General features: G+C 42.7%; 4 protein-coding genes across 4 annotated transcripts in view; 2 read left to right on the top strand and 2 right to left on the bottom strand.

The window, feature by feature from the left end:
* Window positions 1-1817: 1817 nt before the first annotated feature.
* Window positions 1818-7500, top strand: LOC106912519 (TNF superfamily member 10). The gene is made up of 6 exons (XM_014979366.2): window positions 1818-2428; window positions 3788-3934; window positions 4321-4366; window positions 4474-4593; window positions 6412-6644; window positions 6725-7500. The coding sequence occupies exons 1-6, from the start codon at window positions 2315-2317 to the stop codon at window positions 6932-6934; spliced, it is 870 nt and encodes a 289-aa protein (XP_014834852.2). The 5' UTR covers window positions 1818-2314; the 3' UTR covers window positions 6935-7500.
* A 230-nt stretch (window positions 7501-7730) lies between these two features.
* Window positions 7731-15056, bottom strand: msl2a (MSL complex subunit 2a). The gene is made up of 3 exons (XM_014979275.2): window positions 13675-15056; window positions 11318-12717; window positions 7731-9444 (listed from the first exon to the last, which is right to left on the bottom strand). The coding sequence occupies exons 1-3, from the start codon at window positions 13814-13816 to the stop codon at window positions 9142-9144; spliced, it is 1845 nt and encodes a 614-aa protein (XP_014834761.2). The 5' UTR covers window positions 13817-15056; the 3' UTR covers window positions 7731-9141.
* Window positions 15057-15485: 429 nt separating this feature from the next.
* On the top strand, window positions 15486-19947 carry pccb (propionyl-CoA carboxylase subunit beta). The gene is made up of 15 exons (XM_014979453.2): window positions 15486-15774; window positions 16330-16449; window positions 16519-16587; window positions 16670-16726; window positions 16812-16925; window positions 17126-17236; window positions 17588-17696; window positions 17796-17916; window positions 18122-18203; window positions 18297-18420; window positions 18505-18612; window positions 18740-18840; window positions 18956-19054; window positions 19133-19232; window positions 19328-19947. The coding sequence occupies exons 1-15, from the start codon at window positions 15526-15528 to the stop codon at window positions 19447-19449; spliced, it is 1686 nt and encodes a 561-aa protein (XP_014834939.1). The 5' UTR covers window positions 15486-15525; the 3' UTR covers window positions 19450-19947.
* Window positions 19948-20683: 736 nt separating this feature from the next.
* The window catches only part of stag1a (STAG1 cohesin complex component a), a 42947-nt gene continuing 38725 nt past the window's right edge, over window positions 20684-24905 (bottom strand). Inside the window, exons 25-32 of the mRNA XM_014979541.2 lie at window positions 24735-24883; window positions 24527-24655; window positions 24232-24434; window positions 23971-24139; window positions 23202-23318; window positions 23015-23129; window positions 22716-22796; window positions 20684-22155 (exon numbers count right to left, since the gene is read on the bottom strand). Coding sequence (XP_014835027.1) covers window positions 22132-22155; window positions 22716-22796; window positions 23015-23129; window positions 23202-23318; window positions 23971-24139; window positions 24232-24434; window positions 24527-24655; window positions 24735-24883 — 987 coding nt within the window. The 3' untranslated portion in view covers window positions 20684-22131. The remainder of the gene's footprint in view (window positions 22156-22715; window positions 22797-23014; window positions 23130-23201; window positions 23319-23970; window positions 24140-24231; window positions 24435-24526; window positions 24656-24734; window positions 24884-24905) is intronic.

Here is a 24905-nt window from a genome sequence, read left to right on the forward strand (position 1 = left end):
TGCAATAATTGTGCAAAGTTGCAATAATTGTGCTCAGCAAGAACATGCCTCACAGTAATAATGTCGATCTGGAACAGATGAATGAAAATCAACATTCGGAGAGGCCTGTTCGCTGTAGGGACAGAAGACAGGCATGTCTCTCATCGTGTCATCTTCCATGCCCGAGGCTAGAAAGCCTTCAAGTATCACTTTCCTCCCTCATTCCTCTGCTCCAGCAAGCCTGGGAACTGATTTGTTTCGTGGAACTCGAGAGGCATTTACCACCTCCTCTTCCGCTTTTTTTTTTTTTTTAATTTTATTTCCCCGATAAGTGAAGACAACAAGCTCCTCTGTGTTTGTTTGACTCGTCAAAGTGAAGCAGGTTAGTCACCCATCTGCGCCTGCCTGAGCTACCTCAGCGTCTGCTCAAAAAAATAAAGGGAACATTTCACTTTAATTTTGTGTGTGGCTCCAAATCCAGGCCTCCATTGGTTGATAAATTTGATTTCCATTTATGATTTTTGTGTGATTTTGTTGTCAGCACATTCAACTTTGTACAGAACAAAGTATTCAATGAGAATATTTCATTCATTCAGATCTAGGATGTGTTATTTGAGTGTTCCCTTTATTTTTTGAGCAGTGTGTATATATATATATATATATATATATATATATATATATATACACACACACACATATACACACTGCATGAGCACGACTGATGCGAGATCATTTTAGACGCTTCCACGCACGTTTTGATTGTTTTCAGTGGGCCGTCCGCATCCAGGAGCTCTGTGCATTCTGTGAGCTCCCCTCCCACTTCCCCGCTCCAACAATGGGGAAGAGGCTAGAGGTGAAGGAATGAAAGCTCAGGAATCACTCAAGGTTACGCCACACAGAGCGAATGGTTCCCATGTGACGAGCTCAACCCGGGGCTGAACCGAAGTCATAACAATCGCAAGTCGTTCGGCTCCGATCAGTTAAATTGACTCACAATGGATACAGTAGAAAGGGGAATTTTCTTTCCCTCCATTTTGAATTTACATCCTTTTGAACGACTACATGCGCTGGATCGATGCCACAAAAGTCGCACGGTTGCACAAAAAATGTCTAAAAATGTGCATTGGGTCACTCGTTTTTAAAAAAACAAAAAACAAATTGTGCATTACATTGATAATGTTACGTCCAATGAGGGTAGCTAAAGTAGTAAAGTGTCATAGCTTCGACTTTTTAGACAAATATGCACACATTTCACACTCCGACCAAGATTTTCGCAGGATCCCTTCATCGTGAGATTAAAGGGAGTTATTCCGAAGAGACGATGTTCTGGAAAACGTTCTAACCATGCAGTGTTTATGAACTGTTATGATCAAAACTTGTTACGGTGCTGGATCTTTGAAGCTTTTTAAAATAAATGCATTTTCAGGATTGCGTCTCCTTAGTTATGACTTTAATCAATAAAATGTTCTTGCTTACTTTAGACCTCAAGTTAGAAATTCTTAGGCAGAGATAGATAAAAAAAGATTGTAGATAGATTGCCTTCTTTTTGTAAAGTCAACCCTACAACAGAGACAACCAGATTGATTTTGATGTCTGCATAGTCTGTTTTAATTTGGGGAGCTTGATGCTGGTCCAGTGTTTCCCCGCCCCCAGTCTAAAGTCAGCTTGCACGTGTGGCAAAAATTGCTAGAAGAGCAATTCGCTTTGACTGTACTTAACCGGCCAGTGTACTAATCTGACCTGAACCCTAAAAAGAATCAGACTGATCACCTTCTATGCCACGCCGCATTGATGCAGTAAATTATGCATAAAGAGCCCCAGCTAATGAAACATACTAATATATGGACATACTTTTCAGAAATCTCAAAATTGTTTTAAAAACCCTAATTATTATTCACTTTTCAATTGAATTACAAATTTTTTTGTGTACCTACAGATTAATCTGGTAAATGACAATCTCTATCGAAACATACGAAATTGCTTTCCTTAGTGTTTTCTACAGGAAACAACCCCAATACGGGGACTGTATTGATGTCGTTTGCTGTATTGCTTCATGATGCAAATCGTTCCAATTTCCAACACCGCCTGGACCTTGAAACGCAGCAGCGTTAAACGCTCCAAGCTTGGATATGTTCAATAACAGTGACATCTTGAGGAAGCTGAAACTCTTCAAGCGTCCTCTCTCTCTGCTCCACCTCCAGACTCTGTTGCACTGTTCCTCCCACCCTCATGCTTCCCAGCAAAAACGCAGAGGTGTTTGATCAAACTTGCCGTGCAGCGGCTGGAGGTGATTTCCTACTTCGCCGGACTTCAAGGTGTCTCCGCGCTCTGCGATATGGCCATCTCTATCTCCCTCCAGTGCCTTGGCCTCACAATACTCGCAGCTATCCTTCTGCAGACGGTCGCGGTGGCCATAAGCTTCATGTACTTCCACAAAGTCCTGAACACGGTAAGACACGCGTTTGGCTGCGTTGTGTTTCGAGGCAGTGCACCAGCTTCTTCTGCTACGTTTAATGGCTGCATTAAAAGGGCGAACTTTTGGCATAGACGTATCAATACGGGCACGTACGTATCCCGTTGGTTATCAAGCTGATTTAAAAACGTCACTTTGCAAACAGACATGACGCGTACTACGTTATCCCATTAAAAAAAAAAAACAACTCACCAGAATGACTTTATTCACCGTTAAGGATTGTGGCGACGTGTTTAGGTTCCACACAATCCTGTGGGAGTTTCTGCTCAACACCGGATAATAAAAAAGGAGACACTAGGGCGAGTATATAACCTGAAACAATGGGAGGAAATGGGATTTGTTCGCATTGAATGGGCTGTGGCACACAAAAGCAACACGTATCGCAAGCTTGAATAGGTCAGTGTAGCGCTTGTGACAAGTGTTGAAAGGCTGCTTGTAAAGTCCGACGGCTCCTGCTCTGGGCCCTCATTGGCTGGAATTGGTAATAAAATCCCGCCTCTCATCGATCACACCTGGGACCACTTATGAGTTAATTACGTTTTTGTTTTTTTTTGTTTACGGGATGCTTAACGTGTTTGGCTGGTTGCGTCTAAAAATGGCAGCCAGTTTGATGTGGCGCATTTACTTTTATTAGTAAGTTACTATAATGCATGCATAAGAAACCACTGGGGGAAAAAAAACCCTTTGAAATGTTCCCCCTTTTGGTGTTAGACCTGAAAACTTTGGGAATGAATGATTATCATCCCTCTTTTAAGCTTCTTCACAACTTTATCCCTGAGCCGTCTGCCTTGTTCCTGCTGTGTTCCCTTCTTCATGACAACAATGACTAACAAATACGTTTATACAGAGGATAAATGAAATGCAACTTGACTGCATTTACTGTGACTTCTGAAAGAAATCGGTTGTGATGGATTTCATTTTAGGTTATTATGGTAAAACTGGGCACGGAAAATTGGATACCACTCTTAAAAAAAAAAATAAAATAAATATATATATATATATATATATATATATATATATATATATATATATATATATATATATATATATATATATAATTTATGAAAGAAATGTGGAAGATTTGGATCTTAATAATTATTTATTGCACATGACTAAATATAAAAAAATACTTTTGCCCAGCACTGTAAATCGCTTAAGAGCTGCAGTGTGTACCCTTGCTGGTATACTCAGCCTTGTTAGCGTTCTGTCACTTCGCTCTGAGTAATAATGTGGCTAAACATGTTTCTCAACACACACACACACACACACCCCCTACACACACTTTAAAAAATTTTTGTTTTTAGTTTCATTAACTGAGTTATTTTAAATTGCCAGATGCAGGACAGTTTCTCCCGGAGCAGCGTATCCTGTCTGACAAATGTGAAGCTGCAGTCAGAGTTCCAGGACCCAGCAGTCGAGGGCAGGAAAAGCAGTGATCCCTGTTGGCAGGTCACACAGCAGCTCCACTACCACATCGAGAAGGTTTGACTTTTTTTTTCTTTTTTTTTTTTTGTTTAAACTATTTTGCCAACATTCCTAACCATTTATAGCTCTATTTTTTTTTCTTTTACTCTCATTTTGCATCTTTAAAAGGGAAAATGTTGGGAAAATGTCTGTCGCTGAATGTTATAAACCCAATTGAAGATATTCATTTTACTGTTTCTTTTCGGAACAGCCAATATTTACACCATAATCTGACACGTTCTATCAACTGCGCAGATGACTGCGGGATCCTTATCAGTTCTGGTGAATTACTAGATACCGAATGTGACTTCGTTAGTTAAAAATGCCATTGTGTTTGGCATAATAGATAACTTGTTGGCCAATTCATTTGCTCTTTCCTCTGCCTTTCTCTGTTTTCCCTGCAGAAGATTGCTGACAGATTCCAGAGGGAGATATCCACTGCCATGAGAAGTAAGAACAATCCCCCCATTGACTAATAACAGGCTTGTGTGTGACTTTTCCCACTAAAAACGCCCTGTGGTGAGTGTTTTGTTTCTGTCTGTTTGGGTTTCCTACAGATAAGTTGACGGGAGTGCTGCCTATCTTGGGCCCTGGGGTCCGTGGGGTCCCTCTTCCTAAAGTCGCTGCCCATGTGACTGGCGTTGCCTCGTCGTCAAAGGCTCCAGCAGCACCAGAAGGTGAGATTCAGTTTATTGTGGCTTCAGGCAAAATCATTTAGCACAAATTGAGTCATTGAAAGCACAAGTGCAAGTTTGTAAGAGAGGCTTCTTTTTTCGGTGCAAATCTTGACAATGCTCAGCCTTCCTTTCCAGGGCAAAAGGTGAGGAATTGGCCTCCGGGCAATCCGAGGTGCTCGGACTCGGTTACCTCCTCATACCTGGGTCTGTCAGGACCTGCAGCTCCTGTTCGAAACACCAGAAAAATGTTGTGATTTTTAGAAAATGTTACGCTAGAATTCAGCCTTCTTATTTGTCTGGCACATGAAAAAAATAATGCATGAATGCATGAAGTTTTTTTTTTTTTTTTTGCATAAGTGAACTGTTAAGTTGAGATCTAGTGACTGCGGAGGATCGCGGTATTCAGTGAACACATTGACATGTTCAAGAAACCAAGTTTGAGATGATCTGAGCTCTATCACATATCACCTCAAACTGTCACTCATCGTAAATCATGTAAAATCACTGTCTGACAAACGCAACGCAAAACCTTCCTCCTTCCATGCACAGCAGCTGACGACTTGAACTCTTTCATGTCTCGGCGCTGACACTCCGCTTTTTAAGTTCACACGATATTTATTTTCCTTTCTTTCGCTCATATGTGCTAACTGTTAGAATACATAATGGATTCAAGACATCTCCCGTGCTTTGCCTTGCACAACATTCACGCCCCCTTTTGGGGTAAAGTAAGTCCTCCGGTTTGTGTGGCGCTGAGTTTTACTTTTGATGTGTTTAAGACAATAAAAGCATGACATGAGCTAATGTTGTTTTTGTGAGTGGCTGGATGTCATTGCAAAGAATTTAAACAATAACACAATGTGACTTTTTTTTTTATTGATTGGGAGTGTTATTCTGAAAAACCTTGAAGTCACGGGGCAAAAACCAGTCACTTCAGCCTCTTTTCATTGAACTACATGCAAAAAGTATTGAAATATACATTTAGAAACCTAATTGAATTCTCCTTTAATTATTTATTATTTTTTGTATTATTAATGTTTGCATATTTATTAAATTTCAGATTAAAGGTAAAGCTTAAAGCTATATTCATGGGATGCTTAGTGTATAACAGAAAGCTACTTTACTGTGTAGCTCTTTTTTGCGTTTCTGGGAAGGGTAAAGTATATGTTGAAATCTTTGAAGTGTAATACATTTTAAAAAGTACATATGTTTTACGAAACACATTCAGAATACGGGGTGTTCTTAGATTACCTTGAAATTGAACAAAGTCATTAAATGTGTCCAAACATGAAGCCTCGGTACAAACAAATCAAAACAGGCTGCTTTTCAAAATGCCAAGAAAACAAATCCCACTCCATATCACACATTTTGCTATCAAAGTACACTCATGACATCGTTGCCTGTATATGGTAGGATTGATGGTAAGACAAGTCATTTTCAAAGCCCTTAAAATTTCTACACACGACTCCAGATTTTAAACGATCCGTTTGTTTTATATTTAAATTTTTGATGACAATAACATGCGAGACACAACTTCTCAGTCTGGCTTGTCTTCAGATGTTGCTATGCTTTTAACTATTGGCAGCGTTATAACCGATGACATCTTTGTTCCTATGTCAGTTCAATGATTTCTTTAAAGATGCACACTGGTCTGTGGGCACATCTGGTAACATTGTGTACTCTGTGAACAAGTCTTTGCAATTCGCTTTGTACTTTTTCTCCATTGGTGACTGTTTACACTTAACGCTGGCTCTTGCAGTCCCAAATGATCTGCGATGACGGGGACGGGCCTCCAAATAACCGTGGTTGGTGCTGTTGCAGGCCCGCGGAGCAGCAGGGGGTACTCTGGCGAGCGCGTCCGAGCTTGGGAGGGCCAGAGGGGTCTGTCCTTCCTGCAGAACATGGAGCTCAAAGGAGGGGAGCTGCTCGTACCAAGTGCAGGCCTGTACTACGTCTACGCCCAGACCTACTTTAGGCTCCCGTCTGTGGGGGAGACGGACGGGGAAGCAGCAGACGACGAGGGAGCAGAACTCGTCCAGTACATTTATAAAAAGGTTCAGCTTTCGTATCAGTAGATGACAAAATACCGGCGCGGTAGCCGTGACGTTTAAATTGTCGTTTAAATCCCCCGCAGATGAGTTCCTACACAGGACCCATCCTGCTGATGAAATCGTCCCGGAGCGTGTGCTGGCCTCGGGGTCAGGAGCCAGGCCTCTTCTCCCTGCATCAGGCCGGCACCGCTTTCCTGCAGCCGGCCGACCGCCTTTTCGTCACCGTCAGCAACGCCAGCGCCATGGAGATGGACGGGAGGGCGAGCTACTTTGGGGCTTTCCTGGTGGACTAACGGCGTTAACCGAGGCGTTAACCGTCGTCAGTAGACTGCGTCCGTCGCCGTGTGAAGAACCGGGACTGTTAGACGAGAAGATCTTCTTATGGAGAGTGGAGCCGGGATCGCTCTGAGCTGCAGAGGGAAACTCTGAATGCACCGCCGCTCAAAAAGAAGCGAAGATGAGCCGTTTATGCTGTGCATATATTCCAGCAGTGATTTGTGAGCACAGATCGTATGTAGCAGTGGCTGGAAACAAGAACGCACGTGGGTTAAGTCGGAGAAACTGAATTGCAAACATTGGGATTGCTCTCTGTCGAGAGAACTGACCAAATGGACGTCACTGTGTAATTCTTCAACGTTCCCCAGCGATGGACACAAACTCGGTTTTCTCATGTATGGTATTGTTTACAAATGTATTCGTACTGATAAATGGATTTAATTGAGATGCTTTTTTCTCAGGGTGTAAAAAGAAGTAAAAGTTGTAGATATTACGTTGAGCTTAATGTACTCTGGGTCTATTTTTCTCAGCAAATATCATATTCCTGATTTTATTATAAACCATTTTGAACTACAAATCTCAATTCTCAGTTGGTCATACTTATTATTTTTTTAATAGTTATATTCATCAGAGTCAGTCGATACTTTGCAGTTCTTTTTTTAGGGTGGACTGAAAATGCATCTAAAACCATGAGTACAAGCCCAAAATGAAACTTTTCTAAGACGAATGTATGTAGACAAAAGCTATGGCTTGAATCTAAGCGACTAAAACTCCTCCCTTAATAACATCTGTCCACACAATAAGACACAAAGCTGAAAAAGTAAAAAACTATCTTTTAATTCATGTTGTTACACGTCTCCATAATATGGCAGTGAATGTTTCAGCAAATAACTGTCACTCCTCAAACAAGACTTTTACATTACAAAAAAAAAGGAGATAGAAAAAACAAAATTAAGGGTTCAAGTAATGCCCAAAACAAATACATCTTTGAAACCCACACACACACACATACACAGGAAGATAGGACACGTCTGCTGATCAAACTTAAAGTCCACTTGCTACTTTTCCTGGTCCATGAATAGAGAAGTTGTGTTTTCTCTCTGTTCAGTTGGGGTTTTTTTTTCTTCTTTTGGTCAACAATGCTGGACTGACGGACATGTTGGAGTTACAGCTGAGAAGGTAAACACAAACACAGACAACACACAGCCTCGTCAAACGTTTCTTTGTGATATAACCAAAACACTCGGATACCAAACCTCCAAAAGTATCAAAAATAAATCTGGTATAATCTCTGATTAATCAGGACTTTACGTGTGTGAGTGTGTTGGGGAAGCAGGGGAATATTTTTATTTTTTTTTTTTAAAAGGAAACTCTGATAAAACTATGGCTTCAGTTTACCTCTATACACATACAGTCATGTACAAGTTTGTTAGTTTTTGAGGACTGACTATTGCAGTCACAACTAACCGGACAGGAGCAGCGAGCCTCCCCATTGGGCGTTCCTATTGCTATGACGATGAAAATCCACTGTTCGCCTCCAACACGGGGCAAGTGCCTCAGAATGACCTCATTAAAAGTAAAAAGCTTGCCGTTTAAAACAAACTCCCAAACAGCTGAGAGCATTTAGACAGGGTGTCTTGGGTAACGCTTAGTCTGATTTCAAAATTAAAGTTTGCTCGTGTACAGGGTTAGGGATTAGGAAGGGGTCCTGATAACATGACACATTTCATAGTTTTAGGAATAACACTCAGAATGGTGAAGATGAAATCTTAATAAAAAAAAGTTATGCTACTGACAGACAAATTTATTTAAAAAAAAAAAAAGTAAAAATCTGCACATATGTGTGTGCAAATGAACAAAACTTGGAATGGGTTTCTATTGCCTCTTACAGTAAATCTGTGGTCTATAAGCTGAAAAAAAAGCACCTTTGAAGAACAGAACATCCTTGGAATAGAGTATATACCTACAGACTGGCAACAATACACACCAGTGCACAGGCACGATACAGGAGGCTTTGGCACACCCATGCTAATCTCACTAGTCAGCGTTTTCCAGTACAGAAAACCAGCAGGTTACAGAACAGGACAGACACATAGCTGCCATGAGTCGAGTCCTCCGTAAGAAGGAAGGGGGAGCCGGCGGTAACAGATGGATAATCAGCCGTCACATTCAATCAGCACCACGCTGTGTCGTCGTTTTTTGTTTTTCCCCGATTTTCTGCCTATCAGCCAATCAGCAGCTCCAAGCTGTCGTCAAAGTTAGCATCCTGCGGCGGGCTGGCGGACAGAAAGGCGGTGGTCACGGGAGTCCCTGTCGCCGTGGCGACGTTGAGGAGGGTGTTGCCGCGGATGCTGGTGGTCGCCGGGTTGCGGAGAGCCGCGGCCGCCGTGATGCTGGTCAGGTTGATGCCGAGGGTGAGCCGCGTCTGCTCCAGGGCCTTCTCGGGCACGGCGAAGGCCTCCAGTTTCTTCTCGCCGTTGGCCATGTAGGAGTTCTGGCAGCCCCGGCAGATGCAGTCCAAGCACGCCTGGGGAAGACGAGAGAGATGACGCAACTCGGACAGAACGCACGAGCGCTGCACGGAAACTACTCAACTTCGTACATCGACTGATTATTGAAGATAAACGCCGCTGTTACACATCAGTGAATATCAACACGTTAATTTCAGTGTTTCAGTTAAAAGAAATTAAAGTCATATAATGGGTAGTTTCATTCCACACAGAGCGATATGCTTTGATAATTTATTTTTAGTAATGCTGAGTTATCGCTAATGAAAACGCAATATACTACAGTAATAAAATATATATATATTTTTTTTAACACAGATGTAATTTTGCCGAAAGATACATGTACTATACAACATCTGCACGGGCACTATCTCGGTTGAATTACAGCAACAATGTGGAATGAAATGAAGCCATTAGCTTGTAGCATTCCCCAGCCATTGTTGGCTCTGGCGTCTCTAATTCTATCCTCCACAAATACTCCAAAGAGCGTGTATGCGGTTCAGGTGAAGCGAGTACGCTGGTCAGTCACAGTAACACCGTGGTCACTGAACCAGCTTTTGGCACCTTTTGCAGTGTGGGGCAGGCAGGTGCCAACTCAGCAGCTCCATAAAGCTGTCAGTCAGTAGAGGGAAGCGTGAAGTGCTCTGAAATGTAATACTAGATGGACGCACTGATTCTGGATGTTCTCAAAATTTATTCCCAAATGAAATGCAAAAGCGGCTTTCGTCTGACAACAGGACTTTGGACCACTGAGCAGCAGCCGAGTCCTTTTTCAATGATACTGTGATGATGTCTCTGGTTCTAGGGCTCAAACGATTAATCGTTATTACTTGATTGTTGAAATAATAGTCAACTAATTTAGTAAACAATTAATCTTAGCTGGGATTAGCGACAATACAGACTCTATAATCTATATCCACACACACTAAAAAATGGCCATTTGCTGAAGAACAACATACACAGAGCAGTAAATAATAAAAATCCTTAGTCAAATGTATCCTATTACGCTTCTTTTGCAATGGATTTATTAATCAGATAAAGATCACTATATTAGTGCATATTTGGTAATAAAATGTTTATTCTGCCATTTTAAAAATGAGCTGAATTATTTGTTTATTTGCATCTTACTTCTAATAGACTATAAAAAGGGCTTAAAACCTGCAGAATGTGGCAATTGTTTTATCCGATTAATCATTCGACCAACTGATAGAAGAAGCGATTACTAAAATAGTCGTTCTGTCACATCACAGAAGTAATGCGACAGCTGTGGCCATCGTCGACGTCCGAGTGTGGTGGCTCTTGAAACACTGACTCCAGCCACAGTCCATGTCTAGCAACAGTGATTTTGTAGTTTTTCCTTCCACTCAACTTTTCATTAATATGCTTGAGGTAAAAAAATAAAAATAAAAACTTGTGCAAAACCTGCTTCCTCAACATTATTTATGACATTTTGTGCCTAGGGTTTACAATCTGCTGGGAAACTGATAAATCTTCAAAAATAAGCAGAACATTTCTATTGGTCTTATATATATATATATAAATATAAACTTTATTAGCTGTGGACCACAACCATTGACTCAAACATGTGAAACATGTCACTCTGTGTGAAATGAACCCACATCATAATGAGTAGATTTTTTTTTATTAAATTGCAGAGAAAAATAATTCGATTATACTCTTATTTATTTAGTAATTTGTTCAGCAGAACAGATTACTGCTGCTGAATTATTACCAAAGGTTCCCATCGTGCAGGAGATGAGACAAATAATTTGCACAAAAACAGCACAGCATTGTTGTAAAACTGGACAGATGTGCAATCTCAGTGGCTCCATAAACAAAACCCTGCAAAGATTTAAAAACAGAAACAGCTCCACCCTGAACAAGTGGTCTCACCTTGCGGTTTGAGTAACAGGGACATCGCTGCCCCCTGCAGGTTAAAACAGACGGGTTCTGAGTGGCCCTGCCACACTTGCAGCCCTTCTTCTCCACCGGCTTCTTGTACGGAGGCCTGACGGGCGGCGCTGGCAAGACGCAGCCCGACGTCGGCCGCTGGTCTTTGCTCCGGTCTTTCGTCTTGGAGCCTCCGCCGCTGCGGGCCTTGGCGTGGGGCTTCTTGGAGCTCGGGTCCACGTGTTTCCTGGCGCCTTTGTTGTGGTTCTGTGCGGGGCGGCTGTGCTTGGGGAACGCGCCGTTGGGAAACGACGAGTACGTGTGCGCCGGGACGGCGAGGGGAGGCATGGGTAGCTTCGTGTGCTGAGTGTGAGCGGGGGTCGGAGTGTGCGACTGCGGCGACGAATCGTGGAGGATGGAGGTGATGGGGACGGGGTTCACCTTTTCCCTGTCGCTCTCGGAGTGCGAGCGCTTCCGGTTGGGCCGCGCCTGCTGGGGCTTGGACGCGGGAGACGGGTCGAAAGAAGAAGGGTGCGTGTGAGTGGCGTGGTGCGCCACCGTGTGAGTCCTGCCCGTGTGGATCTGGGTGTAGTTGTGGGCTGCGTCCAGCTGTATGTACATGTGAGTGTGCGTTTTGTCTGTGGCGATGTGCGTCCTTTCCGGGTGTGTGTGAAGAGCGTCCCGGTCGGGCTGCAGGGGATCCAGCGTCTGTAGCACCTCCTCTACGCTGAGCAGCAACACCTCCCCCTCCTCCAGCTCCCTGGTACAAGGTTCCCCCTCCCTGAGTGAGCACACAGTGCCTATTGTTGGGGTTAAAGGTCCAGTGCTCAGACCCAGTTCTAGACCGCTGCAGGCGGTTTCAGACACAGACAGACCTAGATGATGCTGCTGCTGCTGCTGCTCCTCTACCACCTCACACACTTCCAGCTCGGGGGAAGACGGGTCCTCCAGTGCCTGTCCGTTGCAATCCGGCGGTCCATTGAAACACGGAGGCTCCGAGGAGGAGCTCTGAGGAACGGCAGAGAGTTCAGCAGGAGCGGGCGGCGCCTCCGTGGGCGTGAGGGACTCGGGAGCAGATGGATTCACATCCTCTTCGGCTAAGCCTGGATGCTCGGCCTCCTCTTTGTGCGACACAAGCACCTCCTCCAACAAGGTCATGACCTCCGGAGAGCCTCCCACGTGGCTGCTGATGGACTTGAGCAGTGGCGAATGAGTTATGTAGAGGCAGAGCCGTCTGTAACACTGCACCAGTAAAGAGAGCTGCTTGTTCTCCTGGAAGCAGGAGTAGTCCTTGCAGCGGTTGCACGACGACCTGATCTTCATCTTCTGGCCTTTGCAGCCCAAGCAGACGTAATGCTGACACTCTGGGTGTGTTGGGGAGATGGGGTCCTCCAGGAGTTTGCCTGAAGTAAAAGGAAAACATGAGCAATGTTTACTCCTATTCAGATTTTCAACACATTAAGCTACACAGAAATCCACTGAGGACTGATCAGTGGGTTGGAAAAACTACAAATCAGATGTTTTTTTTTTCTTTTCTTTTCTACATTCAGTAAATAAACCACAACAAAATGATTGGCCGATTGTGACGGAAAGCATAAAACATCTTATTTTTTTAGTTTTAAGGAGAAATCATAGAAAGCCAAAAGTTCAGTTGATTATTATATTGGTTAAATAAATAAATAAATACAAGTTTTCTTTCTGAGGAAACTTCGCAAGTGGCAGCGACCATGTAGTAACAGTAGGGAGGAAAAACTCCCCTTTAACAGGAAAAAACCTGCAGTAGAACCTGACTCGGTGCGATTGATCGGTACAACTCTACATTCAACCCTTCAGCGTGTCAACTTTTCACCAAACAAATCCAATTAAATACTTCAAAATCCAGAGATGCGGCGATTAGACCTCTGCCTGTCAATTTCCATTTATCTGAGATTTGGATACAAAACAAAATCACAAATAAAATTTACAAGAATCTGTCAGATGTGTCATTCACTTTTTTTTTCTGTGTTGCTTTTGATTAAACGCAACCCGCCTCACCAAAACGTAGTGATCAAATACAGCATGAACAGAAACCACATGGCTATGCAGCAAGCACAACAACAGAGTCATCCGTCTTGTCAAGAGGATGGATGAGCTTATCTCAGCCTTGGTTGCTAAGGAGACCGCAGTAATGAGCGCGAGAGAAATAGTGGAAACTCTTGCAGCCCACAGATATTTCAGCAAATTATTACCCATAACATTACGATTAAAAAGCTTTCAATTTGTATTTTTATTTATTTATTTATTTATTTACATAAAACCAATCCGTAGAAAGATACATTCTTCAAATATGTCTTCCTGTTAGAAATATTGAGAATGCTTACCACAGACGAGACATGACAGGGACTGTCGGAAGAAGGGTAGCTGCTTGTACATCTCTGCGAAGGTCTGAGGCTGCAGCGGGTCGCACCGCAGCACTGCCCGGGTGGCAGACACATACAGAGCGGTTGCATCCACGGGATTCATAGCGGTGCACTACCCAGCTCCTTGGGGAACACCGTCCGAGGGAGAGTATCCACAGACAGCCAACTTGGATACGAAAATAAAAGCAGCCCGGTGTTGCAACAGGCGCCCACTGCACCACGTGAACGCAGAATAAGATATAAATTAATTACGGACACAATACATTGTGTAGCCGTCTCATTGAACGCGAATACCGTCAGCTAGCTCAGCAGGTGGCTAGCTTAAGTTAGCATCCCCGGTTTGTTGTGTAGGAGTTGCTTTTTAATCGAGAAGTTTGTTAAGGTCATAATTGAGTAATATTATAAAGTCGGAAGAATTACACCATATGTCACAACAAAATACACATCTAAAGAGACCTATGGGCTACGATCTAACCGCATGATCGAACGAGCCACGATCAAAAGGTTAGCATTACGTAGCTAATGTTAGCTTAATAATTAGCAAAATGCTCGAACAGCATATACTTACTAGCAGCCATAGAGTCTACATACTATCCGACGTATTTTTTTCGCATGGATTGTCAGATAAAATGAAGAACTAAAGTTAAATTCCTCAGTTTGTGCGGTCGGAAATTATCCAGCAGGCGCGCACTAGATGTAAACAAAGCTAAAGAGCTAGCATTAGCATAGCCATCGGAGATTTAACCGTATCACTTGCCCACTTGGACCGTCTTATACGTCACGCAGCGAAGAAAAATGCAAGCTGCAACCAGAAGCCCTGCAATCGATGTAGGTTTTTCAAAAAGACTTGGCGAGCTGTGATCTAACCAAAGCCAATTTGCTGTATTATCATAAGTGCATCAATCGTCTGATTTACCACTTTTTCCCTCACACCAGCCCCTCTCGATAGGCATGCACCTCACGCGAGACTTGCTGTTACCCTGGTTACAGTCACGTTTTTTTTTGTTTTTTTTTTCGTTTTGCTCAAGGCTTTTCTCATCTCCTCTTTCTGCTCGTTCATTTTTCTTTTCTTCTTTTCTAAAACATTTTAGGGTCAAAATTACAACCATATGTTCGTTTGGATTTCATAGCGCCCAAGTAATATATCGAAATAAAATTTATACATACATATTAAGGGAAAGAAGAAATTAGGCTGTTTTTAACAGATGAAATGTTGAGATTAGATTTCAGATAATAAAGTATAAATCATAATTGAGAAATTCTAAAAGAACTTAAAAAAATCAAAAACAAATTTTATAAGAAATTTAAACGTTTGTTTTTTTTAGTGAGTAGTTTTTGATGAGAAACTCCAATGAGTTTGAGAAACAACCAAAACATAAACTGACCTTGAAATTGTAGTAAAACAGATTTTACTTTGACTCCACTGTTCTTAAGTGACAAATTCACTGTCACAAGTCACTTGTGACTTCAAAATATTTACATTTTATGAAGATTAATGAACCATAATTAATATTTACTAATAAATATCAAATATTTATAAGTAAATAATAAACAACTGTTTACAAATAAACTGTTTCTCTGACGTTTTTATACATCTGTTTAGATAATTTCTGCCTAAATATTTATTTCATAGACTCCTGCTTTCACGGAAACGGTTTTCCAAAGTTTTCCTTGGTATATTCCCGCCCATTCACGACAGCTGGGACATTGCGCTTTCTGATTGGCTGTCGGAACCCACCCCTCAGTACGCCATTGGCTGAAGTGGCTGTCTCTCCCTCTTGCTCCTGCTGTCATCACAGACCACGCACAGGCATGATGGCGGCCTTCACTGTGGCTCGTAGCAGTTGTGAGCTGTTTAGGGGATTGAGGGTCTCCTTGAGGAGTTTAGCGCAGATAAAGTATGGCGCAGCAGCAGCGGCATCCTCACCACAGATCCCTCTCCAGCCGGACTGTCGCTGGTACTCGGTTAGCCACCTGTCCGTGAAGGAGAGGATCGAGCAGAAACGGAAGGCGGCGTTAATCGGGGGAGGTCAGAAGAGAATAGATGCACAACACAAAAGGGTAAAGTCAGCAAACACACACCAAAGGATCATTTTCCATCCTCCCTGTCTGAGTCACTTACAAATAGACGTTTTGAGATTATGATATTTGGCATTTTGGATTCAGTGGTTACGTTACGGCTTACACTTAAAAAAATGCTAAAGTAGCTCAAATCCCTTTTTGGTCTTGTTAATAGAGCATATTTGTAATGCATGATCATAGCAAATTATTGCAATATTATTAGTGTTTGCATGCTTATCACCCTGTCTAAAGTGATATCCAGACGTAATGTGTTTAATTTAATATGATTATAAATCAGAGCTGCACAATATTATCACATTCCAGTCAACAGTGTGTGCAAATTTGCATACATAATGCTGTGTGGTGGAAAACTAACAATGCCCATCTGGACTGTGAATAAACTGTCTACATGGTGAAACATGGGGGTGGCAGCATTATGCAGTGGGGATGTTTTCCTTTTTTCTATTCCTTGACTGTAAAGACATTTGTTACCTGAGGTGAAAAAAGACAAAACATTTAGGTAATTTGTGCTGATATTGTCATCTCGTGCTGCAGGGTAAGCTGACCGCCAGGGAACGAGTGGAACTCTTACTGGACCCCGAGTCCTTCACGGAGACGGACATGTTTGTGGAACACCGCTGCTCCGACTTTGGCATGGAGCAGGACGGCAACAAGGTAACGTTCACAAAGCTGCAACACACATGAAGAAAGGATTCATTTTTAACCTTTTGTTCTCTGTTTCAGTTTCCCGGCGACAGCGTTGTGACCGGACGAGGCAGGATCAACGGCCGGCTGGTTTATGTGTTCAGTCAGGTACGGGCGACGGTCATTGTTGGGCCGGAGCACCAGTCTTGTTGGAACCCTCCGTCATTTGCTCCTCTCTTGCTCGTTCCAGGACTTCACGGTGTTCGGTGGCAGTTTGTCCGGAGCTCACGCGCAGAAAATTTGCAAGGTAACCAAACGTCCATTCGTCCATTAAACACCATTTTCCCAGCTTCGACATTGTAACATTAGCTTTGTTGTCTTTGCGTGCTCAGATCATGGATCAGGCCATGACGATCGGCGCTCCCGTAATTGGGCTGAACGACTCTGGCGGCGCTCGCATCCAGGAGGGAGTGGAGTCCCTGGCTGGATACGCAGATATATTCCTGGTGTGTTTAATCGTCAGAAATGCATCTTCTTTTGGTTTATAGTCAATGATGGAATGTGACAAATTCAAAATTACCTTTGGAAACCTTTCCCGTTTGCACCGTGTTCTGGAGTCCAGCTTTGAACTCGTTCTCGGCAGCAGACGGACCTCCTCGTCTTTCCTGTGGCTTAGAGATAAAAATCAGCTGTTTTCCTTTCCCAGAGGAATGTGTTGGCTTCAGGAGTCATCCCTCAGATCTCCCTCATCATGGGCCCCTGTGCCGGAGGGGCTGTGTACTCCCCTGCCCTGACGGATTTCACCTTCATGGTTAAGGTATGAGGCTGCTCAGGCCCAGGCCAGATCTGGTGAAAGATTACACACATTCATCAGGAATGCCATAGAAATTTGGGGTTATTTATTATGCATATGAACCTCATCTTTTGGGGATGAAGTGATAATACAGCGCGCTGCTTTATTGATAATATTAAGCCAATATTTGGTCCATAGACATAAATGTATTGCTAATTTTTACTTAATTCACACTAAAACTGCATCTAAAGTTTGTCTGACCAGAATGTTTCCTTTTATGTGTGTGTGTGTGTGTGTGTGTGTGTGTGCGTGTGTGTGTGTGTGTGTGTGTGTGTGTGTGTGTGTGTGTGTGTGTGTGTGTGTGTGTCAGAGTAGGATACGTCATACCTATTCATCACGGGTCCAGATGTCGTCAAGTCTGTGACCAACGAAGACGTGACGCAGGAGGAGCTGGGCGGAGCCAAAACTCACACCACCGTTTCTGGTCGGTCCCTTAGATAACGTTCTCACGGATCGTGATCATATTTTTGAATGCCTCAGAAGCGTCTAAAAGTGTTCCCTTTGTGTTGTTTTCTATTGTCAGGTGTGGCTCATCGTGCGTTTGAGAACGATGTTGAGGCTTTGCTGAACCTACGGGAGTTCTTCAACTTTCTTCCACTTAGTAATCAGGATCCAGCTCCCATCAGGGAGTGCCATGATCCCAGGTAAACGGTCTCATTTATGGCACACGAAACCTCTAAACCTCTATCCGAGATTAAATAGTCCTTCTAAGACCTGTGATTAATGTATTTAAGGCCAACTTACATTTTCTTTAATGAATTTAAGACATTTTAAGGCTTTGGTGTCAAGATACATCAGTTGCCATTATAATGCTGTGGGGTTGCTTTTTATGCGTTTCTTTCTTTACAGCGATCGTCTGGTGAAGTCGCTGGACACGATCGTCCCGTTTGAGTCGACGAAAGCCTACGACATGTTGGACATCATCCACGCGGTACGAGCACAAACAAAACACACATCGACACGTAAACACGTGACGTGTTAGCTATGCCAAACTTAAAAAGCTTTCCGTAACGCATCTGTCCAGATCGTAGATGAGAGGGACTTCTTTGAGATCATGCCCAACTACGCCAAAAACATTGTGGTGGGTTTTGCCAGAATGAATGGCCGCACTGTGGGGATTGTGGGTAACCAGCCCAAAGTAGCTTCTGGTAAGCTAAAGTGAAGCGAAAAAGCTGAAAGTTGATTTGAAAGTTTGATCCTTCAGTCTATGATACATTTGTCTTGTTCATTAGGTTGTTTGGACATCAACTCCTCGGTAAAAGGAGCCCGCTTCGTTCGCTTCTGTGACGCCTTCAACATTCCCATCATCACTTTTGTGGATGTTCCGGGTTTTCTGCCAGGTATTCTGGAAAATTATATTGGAAGTGGACCGGATGTGTTTGCTTAGTCCTACAGGAGAGGTGAATGATGGTTTTGCATCTAAATGTACAGACATCCCTTTAATTTGTGAACGATGACTCCCACCAGGTACCGCTCAGGAGTATGGCGGCATCATCCGACACGGAGCCAAACTGCTGTATGCCTACGCAGAGGCCACAGTGCCAAAAATAACTGTCATCACCAGAAAGGTGCATGTTTCCAGAATTGTTACAGAATAGTTCTGGGTGACGAAAATAAAAGCAGTCCGGTTGATAATCCAAATTGCCATTCTTAGACTCAGCATTGTTTTTGTCTCCCTCTCAGGCTTACGGAGGTGCCTACGATGTAATGAGCTCCAAACACTTGAGAGGAGATGTGAATTATGCTTGGCCAACGGCCGAAGTTGCCGTCATGGGTGCCAAGGTACAAACACGTTCATCATCTCTGTCCATTTGTCTTCAATTATTTCTTGAACCCACTCACTGCTTTCTGTTTGCACAGGGCGCAGTTCAGATCATCTTCAGAGGAAAGGAAAACCAGGCCGAAGCTGAGGCTGAATACGTGGACAAGTTTGCCAACCCCTTCCCAGCTGCCGTAAGAGGTAAATCTGCTGTCTGCAAAACACGACCCGGTCTTTACCGCCGGCAAGTTGTGTTTAAACCTCAAACATCTCCATCTGAACTCTGTTCTCTCTAGGTTTCGTTGACGACATCATCGAGCCCGCGACCACCCGTAGGAAGATCTGCAGCGACCTGGAAGTGCTGGCCAGCAAGAAGCAGGTCAATCCGTGGAAGAAGCACGCCAACATTCCTCTGTGAAACACTTCCAACCTGGCTGCACGGCAATGCGATGGAAAAAGCACCTGTTTTTACTGCGCTAAGATGAACTGCAGAGGTTCCTCGGGAAGCCTGCCAAGCAGATGGTAGTCGTATTCGTTTACCACTCCAATGGAAGCATCAAGATCTTGTTCTTTTTCACCTCATTCATCTTTAAAAAAAAATCAAGTGTTATTCAGTTTGGTGCCACCTATATGCCTAATATCAGGAGGTTTGTGATATAAAAGGAAAATAATCAAACACTCAAGCAGTAGCTATATTGGCTGTTATCAAGTAGGTTTTCGAATTAAACTATCTGGACAAAAAGTCGGTTTTTGCAACGATTATAAAAATATGTATTTTTTTTGTCCTTAGTTTCAGTGTACTGTATTTAGTTTTGTTTTTCTTTAAAATACATGTCTGTCTTTCATTCAGGACACCAAAGTCCAAACTGTGCCTTCTCTCTCTGGCGCCCTCTGTAAAATAAATCACCTCAACGTATCCGCATCTCATTTTTATCATTATGTTCTGTCTAATCTTGTTTTCCAAGATGATTGGATGAACATGAATAACCAGAGATTTTATTTTCCAAGTAACTTTTCAAATGGTTGGATTTAGTGGTGTGGTATCGAAATACATGCCCAACTCAAATCTACACCGTTCTAGTGAAACTACTAGACCAATTAAATTTAAGACCTAGGTATCAAGACATAAATTGCGTATTTTATATTGTTGTAGTGCCAAGCTTTTCCTACAGAATGTATGTACCGTAGGACTAGCATCAATATAAGTAATTCTGTAGCGAGGACGAACATGATAAACCTATCCGTGATAGAAGCATCTGAGCTAGCTAGCTAGCAAGGGTATGTTAGCAGCTAGTTAGCGGTAGCCTCAACATTTGCTTCACATTAAAGTCCCGCGAGAAAAATAAAATCATAGAATATACGATTAAAGTCCTGCTACTCTACAACTTAAGACCTGTAATAAACGTATTTAATGCGTCAATTAGTTTTATTTCAATCAAAAGAAATGACATTTAAGGAATTTTTGATGAATCTTAAGGATGCGTCGACATCATGTTGTATTAATACCTCGCAGTTCAAAATGTGCCTCATTTCAGAAGTACTCTTTCTAACCTGCTGGTAAAACTGGGGCATTGCATTGGCACATCAAAATGTAAAAATTTGCTCTTCAGACATGGAGGTAATTAAAAAAAAAAGACCCACTAAACAAGAGAAACTGATTACAGATTTTATTTTATTAAAAAGAATTTAAGATCACAGGAAAAAAAAAACAGGCTTTTTAGAGTATGTTAGGGTGACTGATGTTGACTGCACGGCAGAAAAAAAGATCCGGTCATCTCTGATATTTACAGCGAAAGGGAAGGTTGAAAAGTGATTGTTGACCCAAAAGAGGGACGAGGAAAAAGGTATGGCTGAGAACATTCAGAACACATTCAAACACATCTGCCAGACAAAGATCCATCACTGCACTGGATATGAACAATGATCAACAACAAAATCTAGAACTTCTTGGATCCATTAACACTGAATACGGGTGCAAAAATGTAAGCGGCTCGTTTTTGACCTGTTAGAACGGCACGGATATTCAGCTTTGATACTCGAGTGTCAATTACAATCGGACGATACAGCGCCTAGAAGCTGGTACCTATGGTAACCGCCTTAAGTGGTGAGGGGAGGGAGGGATGGAATATACTTTAAGTATGTAGGCCACAATTTGGCAACAAACATGATACGTATTCAAGAGAAAAGAAAAAACAAAAAAAACTGTACAAACAGACAAAAACACACTTGATTTAAAACTTTAGTACTAAAGCTACAGAGTTGAAAATATGTTTATTATATTTTTTTTTAAACGTTTTTAACTTTAAAAAGCTGTTATCTAGAGAGTGTGAGACAGCAGGGGGGATTTCCTTTGCTCCCTCAGAGCCGAACAAGCCTCGATAAGCTTGGTCGGCGCCTAAACCTCCTCTGGGTCAGCTGAGAGCTGTTGATCTCTTGTCTAGGTGTGTCGCTCCTCGGCCGTCGTCGCCACCGATACACTTCACACACACGTCAAACACCACATACAAGAGATGGCGAGCAGACAGCAGGGGGACAGCAAAGAAGTGGAACATTTAGTAGGGACATCCTGTTCATGTTTGATTCAACCAGAAGGACTGGAGTGCAACACCAAAAGAAGGAAGGAAGGGAGGAAGGTTTTAGGGAGGGGAGCTGTACAGAGAACCATGGCGCTCTGTGACCATGAGCTAAAATCTGTGCATCGCTGTTAACAGGAACTGTAAAAACTGGGTTTAAAAGCCAGAGCACCATCGGGACCACCACTAACGAGAGCTAAACCGACAGGCTGCGGAGGAAGAGGAGGAAGAACACGAATGGGACAAAGTTCTTGAATAATTCTGGCTGCAGGACCTTCGATCCGCACCAGAGACGGAGAGGGAACAGAGTGGATCCTCTCTTCCAGGCTCGGTTCCGCTAGACGAACATCCTTCCATCATGTCTCGGAGAAACGTAGGCGTACTTTAACACTTTAACACAGTATATTGTTCTTCGTAAAGAGTTTGATTGTGAGGTGGCGCAGGGTTAGCCGGTCCAGACCACCCCCCTCTTTTTCAGTTTACTCCTCGTTACAATGCTGAACTCGTGATGTTTAACGCTTTCCAGATCAGAACATGGGCATGCTGAATCCCTGGAAATATGGACAGAGATAAAAAATAAATAAATAAAAAGTATAAAACATCAAGATTACCTCAAAAATAATTTGATAAAGTTACTATTCTTATTTTTATTCCATGTATTGGCAGTTACATTTTTTCAACTATTTATCTATGCATTTATTTCTTCATTACGCCAACAATAAATAATAAATGTAACGTAAAACAGAATAATTTGCAGCGATTACTAACACCTGTAGCTTTCAAAGTAATGAAAAAAGAAATTACGATATTATATTTCCCTACATGTTAAAATACGCATCATAGAAACCAGAAGAAACGTGTAACTTCACATCAAAGACCTTTTTAAAACAAAATGCTGAGATACTGACCAACTTAAAAGTAAAGAAGGTCAATATTGGTATTAAATTTAGCCTTCATGCTAATCTAAGCAGACATGATAGTAATAGCATTTAAGCTAACATTAGCTTTTTAGCTAATTTTGACCCAAAAACAGAAATCACCGTTACCTTTCACAATGGTAAATGTTAAATGCACAAGTTATTTTAGTATTTATTTTTAAAACAAACCGTACCGACTCATCTTCTATCATTGCTGCAGAGTCAAAGAAGTCCGGTCTTAATTCTGCTCTTTCACGTCTGTTCCTTGAAGGCGGCTGTCGAGGGAAAAAAGACGTATATCATTGCAGGATAGTAAAATGAGTTCTTCCCCTGGAAACAGTTTAAAAGTTGTACAGCAACACCAATAACATCCTACAATACGATACATTTGTGATTCAAATCCCACATTTAGTCACAGTAAACTGCTTACGGATGAATCCTTCACAACTTAAACCTCGACAAAACCTGAACGGGACGGGCTGCGTTTACTGACCAGGTCGATCACCATGGTGTCTTCAAACTCCTCGTTCATGTCCTCCAGCTGGCCCCGCGACGACATCATCACGTCTTCGAAGATGGGCTCTGCGTCGTCCTCCATCAGCCCGCGGCTGGGGGAGAAAACGCCGCTTACAACAGGAACGCTGGTTTGAGTTTAGCATAGAAGCTGAACGCACGCTTACACAGTCTGCCGGACGCCCTGATTGCTGCGCGACTTGATGTAGTTCATGCTCGTTCGGTCTTTTCTGTTCACCTCCTCCATCTTCTGCTGGCCGAGCCACGACATCTGTATCTGAGGACTGGAGGACGGAGACGCAACGTTGTGACAGAAACTGAATTAATTTAGTTATTGATAGGCCTATCAGCTATTCTGACAATTAATCAATTAAAATCAAACAACATCAAAATGCGAAAAGCTCAGTCCTTTCGACTTGACTTAACATCGATACAGTGTAAGGCTGATTGTTGATTTTTTTTTAATTTTTATTAACTGAGATGATTGGACAGGTACTCAAAGGGTAATTCTTTAAAAAAAAAAAAATAAAATATATATATATATATATATATATATATATATATAAATATTTCTTTTTTTTTTCTTTTTTTATTTTTACACAATTTTAAACGTTTAAGGCTAAAGATGCTACTTAAGAAGTTTTGGGTAGAATGTATTTACAGATATAGTTTTTTTTATTTTTAATGCAAAATGTATATATATATATATTTTGTACAGTTTTGGCTTAATTTCTGTATGTTTAAAAATCCAGCTAACGATTAATCCATTACCAAATTAGTTGATGATTAATTCATCACGATTAATCTTTTCAGCCATACTCAACATTATCAAAATAAAAACTGTATCGTAAAAACAACAAAGAAGCTCGGTCTTGCGAACAAGTAACGTTTCATTGCTCTCTACATTCTGCATGGAGACTCTGAAAACGAACGCACTTGTGGACGTAGTCGTTCTCCGATCCCGGTTCCGAGTCCGGATCAGGCATGTGTTCTGCGGGTCTGTTCTCTCTGAGGACGGTCGAGGTGAGCTGGGGAGTCTGGAGCGCGCTCGGCGTCTGGAGCGTGTCGTTTCTCATCATCCACGATCCCTCCACGCTGCTCTCCTCTGAAAAACGAGGAAGCACACGGCTCAGCTTTGAGGACGAGCGTCTTTCCGCTTCGGCAGAAGAGTCGCCCCCTCGTCTAAAGCGAGCTCACCCTCGATGCGCTTCTTGTGCAGCGGCGGCCGTCCCTTCTTGCTGCGCACTGAGCCGGTCTTGCTGCTGGACCCCGACGTGACGGACATGTGGTCCTCGTCGCCGCCCGTCAGCAGGCTGTTCCTGTAGGAGATCAGCGGCAGCCACACGTCCTCCCGACGCTCCGACATCGACTCCGACATGAACTTTTCCAGGTAGGAGTGCCTGAGGAAAGGGCATCATTTGACGATTTAAGTTTTAGGACTTTAATTTAGCCAAAAATTTACTGAATTTATTGGAAAAAAAAAAACACTTACACTGTCTTCTTGTCTTGTCGTATCAGCTTGGAGGAGAATTCACTCAGGACCTCCAGGAAGGCCAGATTGATGGGTGGAAACTCTGATCCTCGAGCATTCTGATACTTAAATGCGAACTCTATTCCATCCCTGACACGAGCAGAGAGTGACAAACGTTAGCAGTCAGCAGAAACAAAGAGATGGAGCCACAAGGCAGCCAGAATCATACTTATGTAGCGTCGCAACAGCCTCTCTGGTTTTGATCTGGTCCAGGCCGAAGGTCAGAGCGAAGCGGCGGGCCAGCTCCTTGATGCCGCTCACGTGAGACGACGTCCGATCCAGATTGGGACCCTGATCCTGCAGGAGCTCGTTGAACAGCTGCGGCATGGAGGAGAACGAC

Source organism: Poecilia mexicana, unplaced genomic scaffold (assembly GCF_051168715.1).
Source record: "Poecilia mexicana isolate PSO_F unplaced genomic scaffold, ASM5116871v1 scaffold_22, whole genome shotgun sequence".
NCBI classification, from domain to species: Eukaryota; Metazoa; Chordata; class Actinopteri; order Cyprinodontiformes; family Poeciliidae; genus Poecilia; species Poecilia mexicana.